At 58.2% G+C, this 17,530-nt stretch overlaps 1 protein-coding gene across 1 annotated transcript in view; it reads right to left on the reverse strand.

Moving 5' to 3' along the window:
- Positions 1–327: 327 nt before the first annotated feature.
- The window catches only part of LOC128271223 (protein dachsous), a 70,263-nt gene continuing 53,060 nt past the window's right edge, over positions 328–17,530 (reverse strand). The window contains exons 5-13 of the mRNA XM_053008666.1: positions 9,597–9,777; positions 9,029–9,517; positions 8,365–8,966; positions 7,822–8,287; positions 7,253–7,755; positions 5,293–7,184; positions 3,881–5,019; positions 3,507–3,812; positions 328–3,437 (exon numbers count right to left, since the gene is read on the reverse strand). Coding sequence (XP_052864626.1) covers positions 328–3,437; positions 3,507–3,812; positions 3,881–5,019; positions 5,293–7,184; positions 7,253–7,755; positions 7,822–8,287; positions 8,365–8,966; positions 9,029–9,517; positions 9,597–9,777 — 8,688 coding nt within the window. The remainder of the gene's footprint in view (positions 3,438–3,506; positions 3,813–3,880; positions 5,020–5,292; positions 7,185–7,252; positions 7,756–7,821; positions 8,288–8,364; positions 8,967–9,028; positions 9,518–9,596; positions 9,778–17,530) is intronic.

Genomic DNA, 17,530 nt, shown 5'->3' on the forward strand with positions numbered 1-17,530 from the left:
AGTATTTACAGTACTGCGCATCTCGTATCGAACGACTGTACAACGCTAACGCTAACGCACGGGGTGAAGGACTTGCGGCCTCATTTGTAAAACCGTCGTCACCTCTCTCGGCAAGACACTGTACAACCTATCAGCACTATCTAATATGTACAAACGCGATCGCGCGCGATAAAAGAATAGTAAACACAGGTAATTGCTCTACGGGTGCGTGTGGTTCGATCCACGCCACGGACGGGGGGGTCTCTATTTACACGAGGTACGGGCACCGGCACCGGTGGAACTCGCTCGCTGCACAGCCATGTTGCCAGGGACCCGCCGGCGGGCGGGTCAGTACGGTTTTCGTGGCCCGCCGCCCCGTTGCTGGGGCGGCCGGGGCAGCGAGACCATGTGGTGAGAGGTCGGTCCGCCGCCGACGCTGGCCGCCGACACGACGTGCGGCGAGATGGACGGGGACCGGGTGGCCAGCGGTGACAGCGACGGCGAGAAGCTGGGCGACATGGCCGACGAGGTGCTGAAGCCGGCCGCCGAATCGTGGCTGATCGGCGAGCGGGGCAGCAAATACTGGTTCGGTGCGTTCCCGTGGTGCACGCTGCCGGGCCCGGCCCCGCCGACACGGCCCGCAAACACCGGCACGTTGATCGAGCGCGGTGCCACGTTGGTCAGCAGGGGCGGCGGGATGTTCTTCACCGTGTGGTGGAGCGAGTTTTTGCTCTTCGCGCTCGACGCCCCACTGTTGCCGCTCTGCACCGACAGCGTGTCGTCCTTGAGGCGCGCAATCTCGGAGAACACGTGCGCCAGCGGCTGGTACTGGGGCCCCCAATCGAGCAGATAGTCCCAGTTGTAGCTGCCCGTCAGTTCCTCCTCGCTATGTACAATCGAACTGAGCGAGCCGTTCATCGAGATGCCCTGCTGGTTGCCGACCACCGGCACGTCACCGTACCCACCCATCATGACGTGGTCCACCGTCGCCCCGATGCTGCCCGCGTTCGTGACCGACTCATCGACGCTGCTCGCCCGGTCACTGTTGTTCGTGACGACGTCGTTCAGCTTCGCGTAGATCAGATTGGTCAGGTCGGACTCGCGGTGGTGCTCGTCGTCGAACATGTGCAGCGTGTCGATCGGGAGCGTGTGCAGCATCGCGTCCTTCGAGCTCCCCAGTCCCATACTCTCCGAGCAGCGGCGCGACGAGTTGGACGCGTTCCCGGTCGTCCCCGTGTCTACGATGCCCAACCGAGCCAGGTACTCCTGTGTGTTCTGCACCGACACGTCCGATAGCCGCCCATCCAGTCCGGCCAGCCCATCGCGCTGCAACGGGCCACCCTCGTTGATCATGCGGATCTCTTCGTCCTCACCGTCGTCTTCGGCGGACCCTCGTCCACTCGAGCCCGACTGCTCCGAACCGGACAGTTCCGAGGTAGTGGCCGCCCCAGAGTTGGAGCTTGCACCGTACGGAGGAATCTCGTCATACTTGGGCGGCGCAAACTGGCCCCCGCTCGTCGTTCCACTGGACGACCCGCGGATTGGGATCGTGTCGAAGGCGCTCGGGTCGACGTAGTTGTTCGAGTGGCCCACCGATTCCGTGCTGAGGCCCGTCTTGTTGACGTGCTTCTGCTGGCGGTTGCGCATGTGCAGGAACAGAAAGACGGAGGCCGCCCCGACCACGACCAGCAGCACCGAGATCACGAGCCCGACGGCCCAGTTGGCGAACCCACCGCCGGCCGACACCGACTGCGAGTTGCTGCCGGCCGCCTCGCCACCACCCAGCTCGTTGCCGTTCAGGTGGGCCAACGTGTCGATCGCAATCTCCACCACGGTCATGTTGGTGAGCGATCCCTGTCGGCCGGACCCGGCCGTCACCACCAGACTGATGTCCCGGCCGGCGTCCACCAGTATGGCGCCGACGTTGTCGAGCCGCTTCTTGATCAGGATCGCGCCGGTCGTGCGGTTCAGCTTGAAGTACGGGTGCTGCGTCGTGAGCTGGTACACGATCCGTCCGTCCGGACCGCGGTCGCGATCGGTTGCCGTCACGTGGCCCACCACGTAGCCCATCGGCAGGTGGCCCGCCGAGTCGGTCGATTTGATCACGAACCGGTACGTGCGCTCCGTAAACTGTGGACTGTACTCATCGCGGCTCTCGATCACAATCCGCACGCGGATCGCGTTTGACTTGCCGCCCGTGTCGGTGGCTCGCAGCGTGAACGCGTACCGATTCTTGTCCTCGTAGTCGAACACGGCATTCGAGTTGACCACCCCGCTCACGGGGTCCACCTTGAAGAGCTTCCAGCTGTCGTCGAGCGGTGAGTAAAGCGCGTTGCCACCGACCGCCGGCCCGTCGATCGTGTAGTTCACCGAGCCATAAGGACCGCGATCCATGTCGGTAGCTCGCGCCGTGAAGATACTGATCCCGATCGGTTCGTTCTCTCCCACAAATTCCAGGTACTCGGGAACCGGGAACTGCGGTTCGTTATCGTTCTCGTCCGTCAGTGCGATCGCGTACGGGTGGACGGAACACCGCGGGGTTGGGGCACTGTCGCACGCGCGCACCACCAGACTGTAGTGGGTCTGGCCGCGGTCGTAGTCCAGTGCCTTGTTGGTGTACAGCAGCCCCGATACGAGATCGATCGAGAACAGGCCACCGTCGTTGCCGGAGATGATCTGGTAGACCACCTCCGAGTTCGGCATCCCGGACTGGTCCGCGTCCAGCGCGGACAGGGTCGCGATCGAGTGCTTGATCGGTGCCAGTTCGCTGATCGTGGCCTCGTAGCTACCGGGCTGGAACTCGGGCGCATTGTCGTTGGCATCGTCCACCGTGATCAGCACGCGCACTACCTGAGCGGTGCTGAGGTTCTTGGTTTTGTACATGTGCCGCGCACCCGGATCGAGCGTGACCAGCTTCAGTTCATAGTAGTCCACCCGCTCGCGGTCCAACCGATCCACCAGCACGATCGCCCCGTCCGGGTACGTGACGTCAAAGACCGAGTTCTCGTTCCCGTCGACGATCTCGAACGCTACGGCGGCGCCCGCCTCCGGCTGGTAGGTGGTGATGGACTTCGGGATCAAGCTGACCACGGTCGTGCCGGGGAGCGAACCCTCGCTGACCGACGCCCGGTACTGGGCCTGCACGAACTGTGGGTTCGCCTTGCCCTTGGACTTTAGCTCCACCCGGACGGTGGTGGTCGACGATAGGGCCGGCTGACCAGAATCGGTCGCCGTCACCGTCAGGTACAGGGTGCCACTGGGGGCGCTGGCCGTCAGCTGGCTCACGTTGGCAAACAGATGGCCAGCGGTGTCGTCGATCGTGAAACCGGTGGCCGTCGACGGAGGAGAGGCGATCGAGTAGCGCACCGCCGCATTCAGCTCACTGTCGGCATCGGTCGCGTTCACGGTCACAATCAGCACGTTCGAGCCGCGACCACTTCCGCCGTCACCGGTTGTATCTGTTGTATCGAGGGGAGGAAACGCGTGAGAAGTGCGTTCGGGTGCGACGATCGTACCGCGAGACTTACCGGACACGACCGCGTGGTAGGTGATCTGCTGGAACGTTGGCGCATTATCGTTCACGTCGAGCACGCGCACGGTCAGTGTGGTGCGGGCGACGTGCGCCGAATCGGAGGCCAACAGGCGCAGCAGGAACTCGTGCCGATCTTCGTAGTCGAGCGCTCGGATAAGCGTAATCTTACCACTGTACCGATCGATCGAGAAGAAGCTCGTGGCGTCGTCATCGCCCAGATCGGCGAAGCTGTACGTGAGGGGTGGATTGGTGTCGACGTCGTTGGCCGTTATCGTGGTCAGTACCGTTCCTACGCTGGTGGCTAAAAACGGAACGGAACGGGGCGTTAGAATGCGGGGTAAGGAAGATCATCAAGACGAGGAGTCTTACCTTCGCTGACGCTGATGACCGTGTTCGGCGGGAAGGTCGGCTGATTGTCGTTCACATCCACTACGTTGACGTTGATGGTGGCGGTACCGGTCATCTGCGGCACGCCCTCGTCGGTGGCGATCACCTTCAGCCGGTACTTGTCGCGGATCTCCCGGTCAAGCACGATGTTCGTCTTCACGATCCCGCTGAACGCGGGCTCGATGATGAACGCGTTGTCATGGTTACCGTCGACGATGTGATACAGGATCCGGGCGTTCGAGCCCTGGTCCGAGTCGAACGCGCCCACCTTGACCACAAACGTGCCCTTGCTGTTGCCCTCCCACACGGAGGCCGCGTACTGTTGCTGCGTGAAGCGGGGCGCGTTGTCGTTCTCGTCCTGCAGTTCCACCGCGATGGTCGTGTAGCCGTACAGCAGCGGACTGCCGTCGGTGCGGGCCACCGCCACCAGCTCGAACCCGTCCGCCTTCAGCCGGCTGAACTTCTCGTAGTCCAAGTTGTTCGAGTTGCGGATCTTCACCTCGCCCGTCACGGCGTCGATCGAGAACGTACCGTCCTCGTTGCCCGACCCGAAGCTGTAGATGATCTTCTGCCGCCGCCCGTCACTCCGTACCGCGCTCAGCTGCAGCACCGACCGGCCGACGGGCGTGTTCTCGACGAGCGTCACACGGTATGACCCGTTCTGGAACCGTAGCACCGGAAGCTCTTGCTGCAACTCGCCGACCCGCAGCTCGATCAGTCCGGTGGCCAGCTGCGGTGGGTTGCCCTTGTCCCGAGCGGTCACTTCGATGTGCAGCAACCGCCCGTTCTCGCTGGCCAGACTCTGCGTGGCACTGAGCGCTCCGGTGGTCGGGTTGATCCGAAACTTGCCGTTGGCCGAGCTCTCGTTCAAGCTGTAAACGATCTCCCCGTTGGCACCCTGATCGCGGTCGGTGGCCGAGATGTGTAGCAGGGTCTGACCCGGTTGCACCAGGGCCCCGATCTGCTCCCGGAACGGATACTTGTCGAACACGGGTTTGTTGTCGTTTACGTCCGCAATGATCACCTGCACCGCGACGCCCTGCGAGCGCGCATTGTACCGGCCGCCGTCCATCGCTACCACCATAAAGTTGTACACATTCTGCCGCTCGCGGTCAAAGTACCTGTTGGGGGGACGGGACGGTTAATACTTGAACCCTTCCATCACTTTACGGTGATTGTCCATCAAGTGTTTGGATTTGAAACTAAACAGATTTAAGCCGATTACTTGACTCTTGAAACGTCAAACTTCATTCTGGAAATTGTAAACATTTAGTAGAAACTTTAAAATGTATTAAATGGAACACGCTTCCACAGAATCTCGATGCCGTGCCCCGTCTTCGGTCTCCAAACACCACCTGGACCACCCCTTGACATCCTGGAGCCTGGACACTTACCCTGCCGTGGTGATGACGCCGGATTTGCTGTCGATGTTGAACAGCCACTCGGTCACGTTGGCCAGCGAGTAGACGATGCGCGCGTTGATGCCAACATCCGCGTCGACCGCCTTCACCGTGAGCACGGTCGTGCCGACGGGCGCATCCTCGTCGATGGTGGCCAGGTACTTCTGGAGCTCGAACTTGGGATCGTTGTCGTTTTCGTCCTCCACGTGGACGGTGATGTTGCAGTGGCCCTGCAGCGAGACGGGCGAGCCGCGATCCTGGGCCGTCACCTGCAGCACGTACCGGGCGTGCACCTCCCGATCGAGCGGTCGCGCCGTGATGGCGCCGGAGTGCAGATCGATGCTAAACTTGTTGCCCGCGTTCCCACCGGCAATGCTGTACGTAATGTCACCGTTCAGCCCATCGTCCGCATCGGTGGCGACGACCGTGTGGATCACCGACAGCTCCCCGTTCTCCGGCACCGCCAACGGATAGCACGAGCCGGGCGCAAACTCCGGCGCATGATCGTTCACGTCCGTTACCCGCACCACCAGCGTGGCCACATCGAACTGGGCCACCCCATCGTGCGCGGCACTCGGTAGCACCGGCGAAACGGCCTTCTTAAACCGGCTCGTCTCCGTCACGTAGATTGGCACGGTGTACACGTCCTTCGCCTCTCGATCGAACGTGCCACGGGTCGTGACGATGCCCCGGAACGAATCCACCACAAAGTGATCCTCACCGACGCCCCGCGGAATCTCGTACGTCAGGTTGGTGGTGGCACCGCCACCGTTGCCGGCGTCCGCAAACGATTTGGCCGACACGCGCACCACGAAGCTGCCGCTCGGCACGTTCTCCGTAATGTTGACGTGGTACACGGATTCGCCGAAGCGCGGCGGATTGTTGGCCGTGTTCTGGATGACGACCTGCAGGCCAATCTTGGCGTCGCGCACCCTCGGCGACCCGTGATCGCTGGCGGACACCACGAGCTGGTACTTGCCGCTGACCGCGTTCCGTTTGCCGCTGTCCGCGATAAAGTTGCTGGTGAAGGGTTTGGCCAACTGAATCACACCGCTGTTCGGGTCGATCGCGAACCGTTCGTCGTCGTTGCCGCTAACGAACGCGTACGCCAGCCGGCCGTTCTCGCCACTGTCGGCATCAATCGCCACCACGTGGGCCACGATCTGGTTGGTTTCGAGCGAGTCACTGATGTACACCACACTGTCCGCCGTCGCCGGAAGCACAAACTTGGGCGCGTTGTCATTAACGTCCGTCACCATGATGCGGGCCGTGGCGGAAGTGGTGAGCCGTTCGGTCGCGTTCGATGACTGATCGGTCGCCTGGACGACCACAAGGAACTCTTGTGTGTCCTCGTGATCGAGCGGTGCCAGCAACGTGAGCGCTCCGGTCAGCGAATCGATCGCAAAGTGCTCCCTCTGGGAAGCGATCGCCGGTTTGGAGAGGTTAAACTTAATGTCCGCGTTCGTGCCACTGTCGTTGTCCTGCACCGTGAAGTTGAACACGATCGCACCGACCGGCGTGTCCTCCGAGACGTACACGTTAATCGGATCGCTCGGCCACTTGGGCGGGTTATCGTTCACGTCGGCGATCTCGATCTTCACCGTGACGGCCGAGCTCTGGGGGTTGTTGCTGGCGCTCGTGTCCAGCGCACGGATCTCCATCCGGTACTCGCTCTGCAGCTCGCGATCGAGTTGCCGCGCCACGACCAGCTTGCCCGAGTTGCGATCGATGTCGAACGCACCCTCGGTGATGTCGGTCGTCAGCGGGGTCAGCGTGTACGTGATGTGCAGATCACCACCGGCGCCGCCGATTAGGTTGTCCGCTTCCGACTGCTCACTGCCACTGATCGAACCGATCACGTGCCCCACGCCAACGTCCTCACGCAACTGCAACGGAACAAAGCTTACAGAGTTAGAGAGCGCAAGGAGTCGGGGTCAGATCACTCGATACTTACCCGAAACACTAAACTGGAACTGGTGAACGTGGGCCGGTTGTCGTTCAGGTCGAGCACCTCGATCCGCAGCAGGCGCACCGTTTGCTTCGGAGGCGTCCCATTGTCGGTGGCGGCCACCGCCAGTCGGTAGATCGTCTTCTCCTCGTGATCGAGCGACGTCTTCGTCCGAATGGTGCCGCTGAGCGGGTCGATGGAGAAAATGCCGTACCCGTCCGAGTCGCGGCCCTGCAGGATCGAGTAGCTGACGGACGCGTTCCGCCCGTAGTCCCGATCGATGGCGCGCACCTTCACCACCTCCGTCCCGATTGGTTGCTCTTCCCGCACGCTCACCACATCCTCCTGCGGGTCCACAATGTCCGGCGCGTTGTCGTTCATGTCCAGTATCTGTATCCTCACGGACACCCGTGAGCTCCGGTACGGGGTGCCCTGATCGCGCGCCTCCACCACCAGATCGTACGAGGCTTTTGACTCCCGATCGAGCGATTCACGAGTCGTAATTTCCCCTACAAACAAAACAAGAGTTAAGAAACTGGAACCGGAGAATCTTCGTTTCCGCTGCTCGACGCTACCTGAGACGGGATTAATCTGAAAGCTGGTGTTGCTCGGGATAAGACTGAACCGCACGACGGCATTGATGCCCGCGTCGGCGTCGGTCGCCGCCACCGTTCCGATGACCGCACCGCGGCGCATGTTTTCTTCGATCTCAAACTCGTACAGCGTTTTCGCAAAGATCGGACTATTGTCGTTGGCGTCCAGTATCGTGACGATGACGTGGGCCGTGGCCGTCAGCGTCGGCACACCGTTATCGCTGACGATCACCGTGATGTTGTAGCGTTCCTTCACCTCACGATCCAGCCGGGTCCGCAGGTAGATCCAGCCACTGTTGGGGAAGATGCCGAAAATCTCCGACACGGGCTGATCCGGTGACGCCGGTTGCGTTGACTTGCCCGTCCGCTGGTAGTCGTCGCCCAGAATTTTGTAAGTCAACCGCGCGTTGTTCCCGGTGTCGGCATCCGTCGCACTAACCTGCAGAATCTGTCGTCGTCGAAGAAGAATGATGCGTTAGTTGCGGTTCTGGGCCAGCCACCTCCCAAACCGGTTCCTACACTTACCTGCGAGTTGCTCGGGGTCGACTCAATCACCTTGATGGCGTACTCGTGCTTCTCGAAGATCGGTGCATTATCGTTCACGTCCTGCACCTCGACTAGAATGGTCAGGTTGGTGGAGAGCGTCGGTGTGCCGGAATCGGACGCCGTCACGACCAGCGTGTGGCGCTGCACGGACTCGTAGTCAAGCGGCCGGGCCAGCGTCAGATGGCCGCTGCGGCTGTCGATGCTGAACAGCCCGTTATCGTGGACGGTGGCCGCCAAGCGGTACGCAATGACACCGCTCATACCCGAATCGCGGTCCTGCGCGTTCGCCTCGTACAGTGGCGAGCCAGTTTCCACGTTCTCCGGCACCGAGATGCGCACCGTGTTGGATTCGAACTCGGGTGGATTGTCGTTCACGTCCTCGATGTCGATGTTGACCTGCGTGTGGCCGTACGCCGGCGGATCGCCGCTGGTGGCCTGAATGTTGAGCAGCACCTGCGGCTTCGTTTCGTGGTCGAGCGCATTGGCCACGCGGATGTTGCCGGACACTGGGTCGATGGCAAAGTACCCGTCCGGATCACCGGAGTAGATGAAGTAGCGCAGCGAACCTCGATCTCGATTGCCTGCAAGCAGCGGGAGCCGTTAAGTTACGTTACACGTTACAAAACACGTTACCAAGCGTTACCTGAACTGCTGCTCGTGGCAGAAACCGTACCGACGACGGTGTTCCGTTTGACGTCCTCCTTGACGTAGTACGTGTACCGCGGTTTGTCGAAGATCGGTGGCCGCTGCGTGGCATCGATCACGCTAATGAACACCTCCGCATCGTGCGTGGAGCGCAGACCTCCGCCGTCGCTGGCCGAAATGTTCAGCCGATGGTACGGTTGCGTCCGGCTCGACAGCATGTTGGGCCGCGTGACGAAGATTTCGCCCGTCAGCCGGTCCATCCGGAAGATGCCGGCCTCGTTGCCGGCCACTATCCGGTAGCTGATGGTGCCGAAGCTGCCCGAGTCGGAGTCGGTCGCCACGACGACCACCACCGGCGTGGACAGGAGCGAATTCGTCGGCATCGATTCCCGCAGCGAGACGTTGTACTCGCGCGGATAGAACGTCGGCCGGTTGTCGTTGACATCCGTCAGCTGGATCTTCACCATGGCGGTCGTGCTGAGCCCACCTGTTGCGGAGAGTGATGGGACACACCCGTCGGGTGAATGGGCTCAAGTCAGATCGTCAGGGACAGGGGGAATCCTTACCTCGGTCGGTGGCGATGATGGGAAACTCGTACGAGTTGCGCGTCTCGTAGTCCAGCTCGCTGGCAATGCAGACCTCGCCGGTGCCCGCCCGGATCTCGAACTCGGTAATTTTCTTGTAGCCCTCGCCCAGCGTGTAGTTCACCATTGCATTAACGCCACAGTCCGGATCGGTAGCCGATACCTGTAATTAGACCAAGACCAAAGCGAACGGGCGCGTTGATCGACGGAAAAGCGAACATTAGCGATCGAAAGGATAGAACCATCGCCGCGGAATCGGCCTCTGCAAGTGCATCCCCCGCCTGACCGCGGCTTCGGATCATTAATTCTAGAAACACACATACACGTCGTCGTCGGGGGCACACCATTACACGTGTTTCCGTCGATTATTGCAAACGCGTGTGGCGCAACTTTGTGGGCAACTGACCCACGCTCGACCCGCCGCGGCGGCGTTTAGGCTTTTCTTCTTTGATGTGTCGAAACCCGTGCTTCTACTGCGTGGATGGAACCGCCCGCAACCTCTCAACCGCGCTCAAGAACCTCTCGCTGCGCATCATTATGGCGCCGGGCGATGAGGGCGGTTTCGGGAGCCTAATGTGGAATTGAATTAATAATTATTACCCCCGAGTAGTAGAGCTCGGGTCGGTACGCATCGCAAACTCTCACGCGCTCTAGCGGAGAGCTGGCCGAAGTATTAATTTGGTAGATTTTTGTTTCAATCTTCACGCGGCCCGATACTCCGCCGGTACGCCGGTTGCCGCTCACCGGACCGGAGTGTACCGGCCTTTTTTTGTGGCGGATCACCGCAGAGAAGGGCGAGGGCATTTTTCGGCCATTTACACGCCAATAACCGCCAACCCGAGATGTCGTAACTAATGTTCAGGCGACAAGGCGGAGTTTCGCGGACCAGTAGAAACCGGATTTCGAAAGGGAAGACAGACAAAGAGACGGTTCTAATTTGACGACACGGCAACTGCGCGGCAGAAGTGAAGCCAGTAGCCGTTACATTAATCCTTCGGAAATGTCCTTAACGATCGACACAGGGGATGGGGGCACAAATAGAGAAAGGGGAAAGTAAGCCGCCGGGTTTTGGGGCCGGTGAAAAACGAACGGAAACGAATAAATATATTGCCATCGGTCGAAACGGTGGCGACGACGAAAAGGAGACGGGAAAAGAGTAATGTTCAATTCGCGGCCGCAGCAGCACTCGGTCCGGCCACTCCGGCTCCGAGGCGCATTGATTTTGGGTTTTCCTAGATGGGAGATGAAGATTGGTGGGTGTCCGCGGTGTGGCGCACACAAAACACCCATATTCGTAATTCGTGTTTTCATGTCTTATCCCCGGCTGTTATCTTTTATGACTGCACAGCGCATTTCGGGCCGCCGCCATGCCAGGGATTCCTTTTCTCAGCTCCGCCTCCCGGCTGGGCGGCTGGGTCGCTTGTCACCACACACGCGCGGACGTTAAAGGTTTCTCGCGCTGTGTCCTTGCTGGGGCCTAGGGGTGTACAGCGGTTTAACACTCTCCTGAGACGTACGTTCGATTTGGTGAAGGGTTAACATATGTGTGTCCCCCGTCAGCCAACGATTGTGGCCTCACAGGCACAATGTGTATGTGGTTTTTATTTTATTATTATTATCTCCGGACCACCGCGCATACATCTTCCCGTCTCTTCGCACACACACACACGAAGGCACACATAAATGCCTTCGCGGAGAAGCTGAAAGCAGGGACCATTTCACCGAAATGGACGAACGAGAATGGCGAAACAGAAAGAAAATCATCTTCGCCGATTTCGCTTCAGTAAAGATTAAAGCAAAGTCACGGGGCCGGGCAGTAAGCTGCTGAGGGACACAAAAGGGGGATCCACCAGTGGGCAAGGATCGCTTAGAACATACTTTTTGCGATCCGCAAATTTAAGCTCCATTCGCAGTCTGTCGACACATAAGATCACGCTCCACCGTCAATCTCTAGTAACCTTGGACGCTGCTTTCAGCCTAGTTACTGAGCCTACTACGAGTGATTTTTGGTATTGGCTTTCGAATCAATCGACAATTGACAAAAATGTAGAAAATGACGGATCGTTGAATTTCAAACAAGAGACAAAGAGTTATGTTTATTTAAGGTTAAGTTAAGTTTGACTAGTTAGGTTACAAAATAACGGGGTCGTTAAATTTTACTGACGCTGAGTTCTGCAGTGTGTTCCACATTCCACACTAGACTCAGCACAAACGCAGCGCGCGATTCCCGCGTTTGCCGGAGAAGAGAAATGATCGTTCATTCTTTATTTTTAATGATTTTCTGAAAACAAACCAGAAACTCGGCCGGGCCCGAACCGAACCGCCGAAACCGAAATTAGTCCGCCCGGATAAGGGATTGCGCGCGGGCTTCGGATTCGGTGGTGTGTTCGTTACCGCTTTATCCGATCCGGCGATCGGTCTGCGCAGATAACGATCACCGGTAGCTTTCGGGTGGCAGTGAATCATATGTCCAGCATTGGTATTGGTATACAGCAACCGCTTTGCACACCGCTCCCAGCAGATCCTTTCTAGTGACGGCGGTCTCCGTCCGTCGGGGACTGTGTTTTCGCTTTGGAAGCGCGATTTTTTATTCAACTCTTCTTCGAGGAATCCTTTTCGGCTTCCTCGCTTCCACGTAGTAGCCGCGAGCCGTTGACAACGCGAATGTTGATGATGACACCGAATGACCATCAAAGACCAACATTGGAACGGCGCTTCTTCTGCCCCGTGTGCGCCGGGCAGCCAATTTCGGGTGCTGCCGTCCGATCGGTGGAGCCCACCGCGGCCTGTATCACGTTTCTCTACGAGGCCAGGGAAGCGTGAGCTGCCTGTCGGATCGTTTTAATCAAAACAGGTGCATGCGTTTTATCATTTAAATTCAAGGTGAAGATTAAACCGTCGGAATCATAAATCAATTGGTGGGCCCTCCCTTGCGAAGAGAAAAGTTGCGCCTCGGCATGAATAATGGGGTGCCAGTAACTGGCACTCCTGGCCACACGCTACGCCAGATTGTAGGTGCCATGCACCTACTGCAGTTTCCGCTCGAGGGCCCACACAATCCCGACACTTGCCCATTTCCAGTTCCGAAGCTCCGAATCTTCGTCTGTCGAGCTCGAGACCCCCCGAGAATGTCGCGCGGTAGAACTACGCGATCGGGAGGCAATTTAGGCAATAGCTCAAAGCTCGTTTTACGCCTCAACAACTCCTTCAAACAGTAAAATCGTCTGATCACTCGTCCCACCGGCCACGGCAACAAGTGAACATGATCGTAAGACACTCTAGTGCCCAACATAACAACCGAGCATCGGTTGTGCAGTCAGCATTATCGCAGTCGCAGCAGCGCGCAGGCCGAGAGGCGAAGGTATCCGAAAGAAGATCAGAGCACGGTTAAAAAGCCATTCGCTCGAGGGGATTCGCGGGCCCGAGCCACACGGTGCGATCGATGCCGGCGGGGACTGTTATCATTCGACAATCTTTTTCAGTATTCATTTGCAATCCAAATAAATTTATGTATATATTCGCGTTCACGTATTATGTAGATACCAACGCGCTCACGGTCGCCCCGGCTCCGCCGCCCGAGCGCGATCTGGGAAGATCGCGGCCGGGGCGGGCGAAAAAAGTTAATCCAACAGGAAGATGTGAACGTGTGAGCGAGAAGCGAAGAAAGAGGATGCAAGGGCCGTAAAAGAGATGCAACTTAACGGAGCAGAAAACGGACAGACTCTTGCACGGAACGCACCAACAGCAAAGCCGACCGATTTCATTCGGTCCGCATTCGCAGCTTCCCTGGATCGAAGTTTACTAACCCAGCGCGCGCACGGGGTCCATTTTCTCATAGACGCGCGCGACAGCGCGATGACAGCTCGCCCGGTTGACATTTTGGGCGATCGGAAGATAGGAAACTAAGCCTTCACCAAGGCGCGCAGCGCAATTTCTTGTTCCTGCCGGGGCGGACGGGCTTATCTAATTGTAATTAAAACGCTTATCTAAATCTTGTGGTAAATCAATTAATCTCGTACCGTTCCGCACCGAGCTTTGGCCGGCACTGGGTAGGCCGGAATCGGAAATGTTTGCATGCCGACCCCGGGCCACATTCTGCGATTTTGCCTCCATTTTGTCGATGCTTTGTAGCTTCGGTTATTAAAAAAATTCACGAAAAGCCTACTGAGATCAGAAGGCAACTGAACGATTTTTTGACATTATGAGTACTGGCGAACCTTTGGGGAGTCTGTGCTCCTAGTGTTAGCCACGGCCTGGGCGCTCCACGACCCCGATCGCCCGATCGCCGCGCGATTTGCTCGATCTCCACCATTCGAGCGGTTCGCGATGGTCGCTCATTAAATCTTTCGAGCAGCAAGCAGCAGTTATCTGAGCTGTAAATTTACGTTTTATTTCCTTCCCGGCCGATCCCGGTCCCGGCTTCCCGACCCATACGCTGGCCGGGTTATCACCCGGCGAACCTGTTCCTTTGCTGCCTCTCTCTCTCTCCCCGTGCTTCTCTCGCGTTTTTAGCTCCTTTCTGCGAGTCTTTCGGTTCTAAATCTTGTCATTGGCGGTTCGGTCGGTCGCGTCGTCGCCTGAAAGATTACTTTTGCTTGCTACGGACACACTTGCTGCGGGTTTATTCTTGGCCCAACTGTCTGTGTGTGTACGCGGGCCCGTTGATGACACATCGCGGAACGATCCACTCGTCTAACGATATTCGGGCGCACTGGGAATGTGACATGTCTTTGGTTAATTTCGGTTCCGGAGCTCCTACGTATCCTCGGTTACTAGAGACGAAAATTAAGTTCTTTTAAAGGCATTCCTGCAGGAGCCCTGTGTTCCTCACTCACTTTGGGAGAATGCTGGGCTGAGCCATCGTAAAATCAGGTCTTGAGAATGTTTACATTCGGTGCCCCGTAAAAGGACCGTCTTTTTGGTCGGCAGACCGTATCCGTGGACATTAGGAAAAGACGGCGGTGGCCTCATTTCCTAGGTAGGCCGTAGCGAACCCTTTCTCCAGGGCACGCCAGCTTTGTCATCGTTTCAGGAGCTTCCGTTTGGAGCCGATCAGCGATCAGCGGCCCCGGGAGGAGGGAAAGCCCATCTGGGTCCCATTATTCCGCGATTATCGGCGGAAGGTCGTGCGTGAAAATGTTTTCCATCACTGGGCACTGGTATTTAGAGCAGCGCTCGTAAAAAGCATGATGATGTTTGCGGTGCTGTTGGTGGCGGTGGCTCGGGCATGGGCGATGCTTTCACCGCCACCACCACCGCCGAGCCGCCGTGTTTTGGTGTGATCGAGTGGCAATCCGGCGCCCGGTCCGGCGATAGCGCGAACACTCGCGTGCACGACGACGACGACGACGACGACGGGCCAACGGAAGGATGATTAATGGGTTGGCATTGTGAGCTAATTATATTTTAATAACATCGCTATTATTCCCGTATGATACATTAAAAAGCTTCTTCGTCTATGACCCAAACGAGCGGCCTCTGCACTTGCCGGCGAGCCACGACGCTGATGGATCGCGCCGCGATGGACCGTCGGCGACCCCGTCTTCTAGGGCGTCTCATAAAACGCTCCGGAGGCCGCCGCCGTTAGAGGTTTTTCGAGAGGACGCTTAATTCATGTGATCGCGCGAGGGTCTTTCCGTGTGCCGGCGGGATCCTCCCATTTCGTTCGGTGCGTTCTCTTTCCCCTAGGGACCGCGCAGTGGCCCACGGTCCCGAAAGAACGGAAAACGACTTGGTTCGGCCGTTGATTGACCCGAAAAAGACGATGCCCGGTGCCCCGGCATCGTCTAATGCTGGCCGGTTTATTTTCTTCCATTCTCGCTCCGTTCCACTCTTCCTTCGTTTACTTTCTCTCCATGCCCGTGGCCCGGTCCCCAGTGGCAGGGTGTTTGGGAAATATTTTGGAAATTTGGATCACGCTCCTATCACAGCCCGAGAATGTAGTTGGTCAACTTAGGGGCAACCCATTGCGGAGTTACCACCAGGTAGTCACACATTTGGCGTTAAACAACAGCAACAGCATGCGGCATTATTCCAGCATAAAGCAATAGAGGTATAAAAGGTCGTTCTTCACATTCGCTTTTGGCCACTCAAATCCCAAATTCAGCAGCCTTAGTGTCCGTTGGGAACGCGGAATGCACATCCGCCAGCGGTCCGTTCTCTGGCGAAACCACTCGGAATGTTCTCCGCCGGATTTAATTAGGATAAAGCGTAGCGGCACTGCTTTGATGCTTAGACGAAGATCCGAAAACGGTACTCAGGTGCTTCCGAACTGCGCCAAGGTTCGTCGTTCTAAGCAACGCAACTGCAACGGTACAGGAAGAACGGAAACCCCGAACGCCTTTGTCTTTCGGCCACTGCTTACCCTGCAGCGCCACGTGTGTGTGCCACGGGACAGAGAAAGGCCCCGGGCCCGGGCTTGTCCCTGGAAAGCCGGCCTCCTCCTTGCCAAAGGACGAGTGCGCGCGCGCGTGTGTGTGTGTGTGTAGCACGATATATGAGCTCTTTCCAGATTAATTGATCACCATTTCGAGCTCGCAATCGAAAAAGGAACAAGGCAGCGCGCAGGACAGCGCAACGCAACGCACTTCCAGTGCGCCGGGTGAGAAAAGTCGATACCCGCCTGTCACACACACGCACACACACACACACACACACGAGAGCCGGCGCTGGGGCCAGGTTTCCGAGCCGGAATGGCCCAACCAGGAGAGAAGTCTGGGCGATTGGCACATTGCGCACATCGATATGTTTCTGCCCGGCCCGAGGGCCCGAGGACGCGAGAGCGGCCCGGCGCAAGAAACGGGAGTGCAAAAGCATGTGCACCCACCCACCACCCTGCCGGTCCAATCCGTTCCGCTTCGAGGGACGCTTCGGCCGTCGCCGTCTGGGCGACAAGATTTATTTCAAGCGAAGCCTTATCTACTCATTTCGTTTCATAAATTAAATTTTCGGAAACTGAGCCCATCCCCATCGGAGCGTGAAGCGTCCCCTGCGCCCTGCGCTGCCCCGCTGCCCCGGTGCACCGGGGGCCGAGGGCGTAAGAATATTTTTGTGCAAATGTGTCGACGACACGACGATCCGACCCCGAAAAAAACGACGACGACGTCGACGGCGACGACGATGCAAAAAAGGGAGGGCCGATCCGATGCTTTTGGGATGTCGTAAATCGTAGCTCAATTTCGAGCCCTCCGAGCCGAGCGATTGGGGCGGACGAGAAAGCTGCCGAGCGGATCGGAGATGCGGTGTGGCGCGGCCCGGCCAAGGATGCACACGGTCCGGTCCGGCGAGGTGTTGCGTGTTGTGGCTGCTGCTGCTGCTGCGGTGGCTGCTGCAGCGGCCGATTGAGGCTCGCGACCGATCGAAGTGTACGATTTGTAACGTTTGGCTGTGGCCGTGGCATGGCATTCGCCGCCCGTTTTGATCCGCCGGGTCCAGGCTGAGGTCACCGCGTGTCCCGCGGACGAAGGTTCGCGCCACACGGTTCGCTCGTCCCGAAAAGCAGCGCCCTCAGCGCTTAATCCAATTAACGGTTAAGTATATGCGCTGCGAGCTCCGGCCGCCGCCGCCAATGACATCCGAATGAAGGCCGCCGCCCAGCGAGGTTAACCGAAAACGGTATCTATGTCTGGGTATCGCCTTGGCCAGGGCCGGGAGGTGCGGGTTTAACCTTCACGAGTTCGCCTCCACCCCAGGCCGGGACACAATTGTGCCGCGAAGTTTTATGCAAAAATTGGCCGACACGACGGACGGACCACAGGACCACATCAACAATCACTGATCGGGCCAAATAGATGGGCCCGCCCGCCCGAAACAACCCGCCCCGCGTGCGCGTGCACATTTACATTAATTTATATGTATATATGAAATAAATAATGTCACTGCCGAAACCGTTTGCGATTATTCGCCGCGATCGGGGC

This window comes from Anopheles cruzii, chromosome 3, assembly GCF_943734635.1.
Source record: "Anopheles cruzii chromosome 3, idAnoCruzAS_RS32_06, whole genome shotgun sequence".
NCBI lineage: Eukaryota > Metazoa > Arthropoda > Insecta > Diptera > Culicidae > Anopheles > Anopheles cruzii.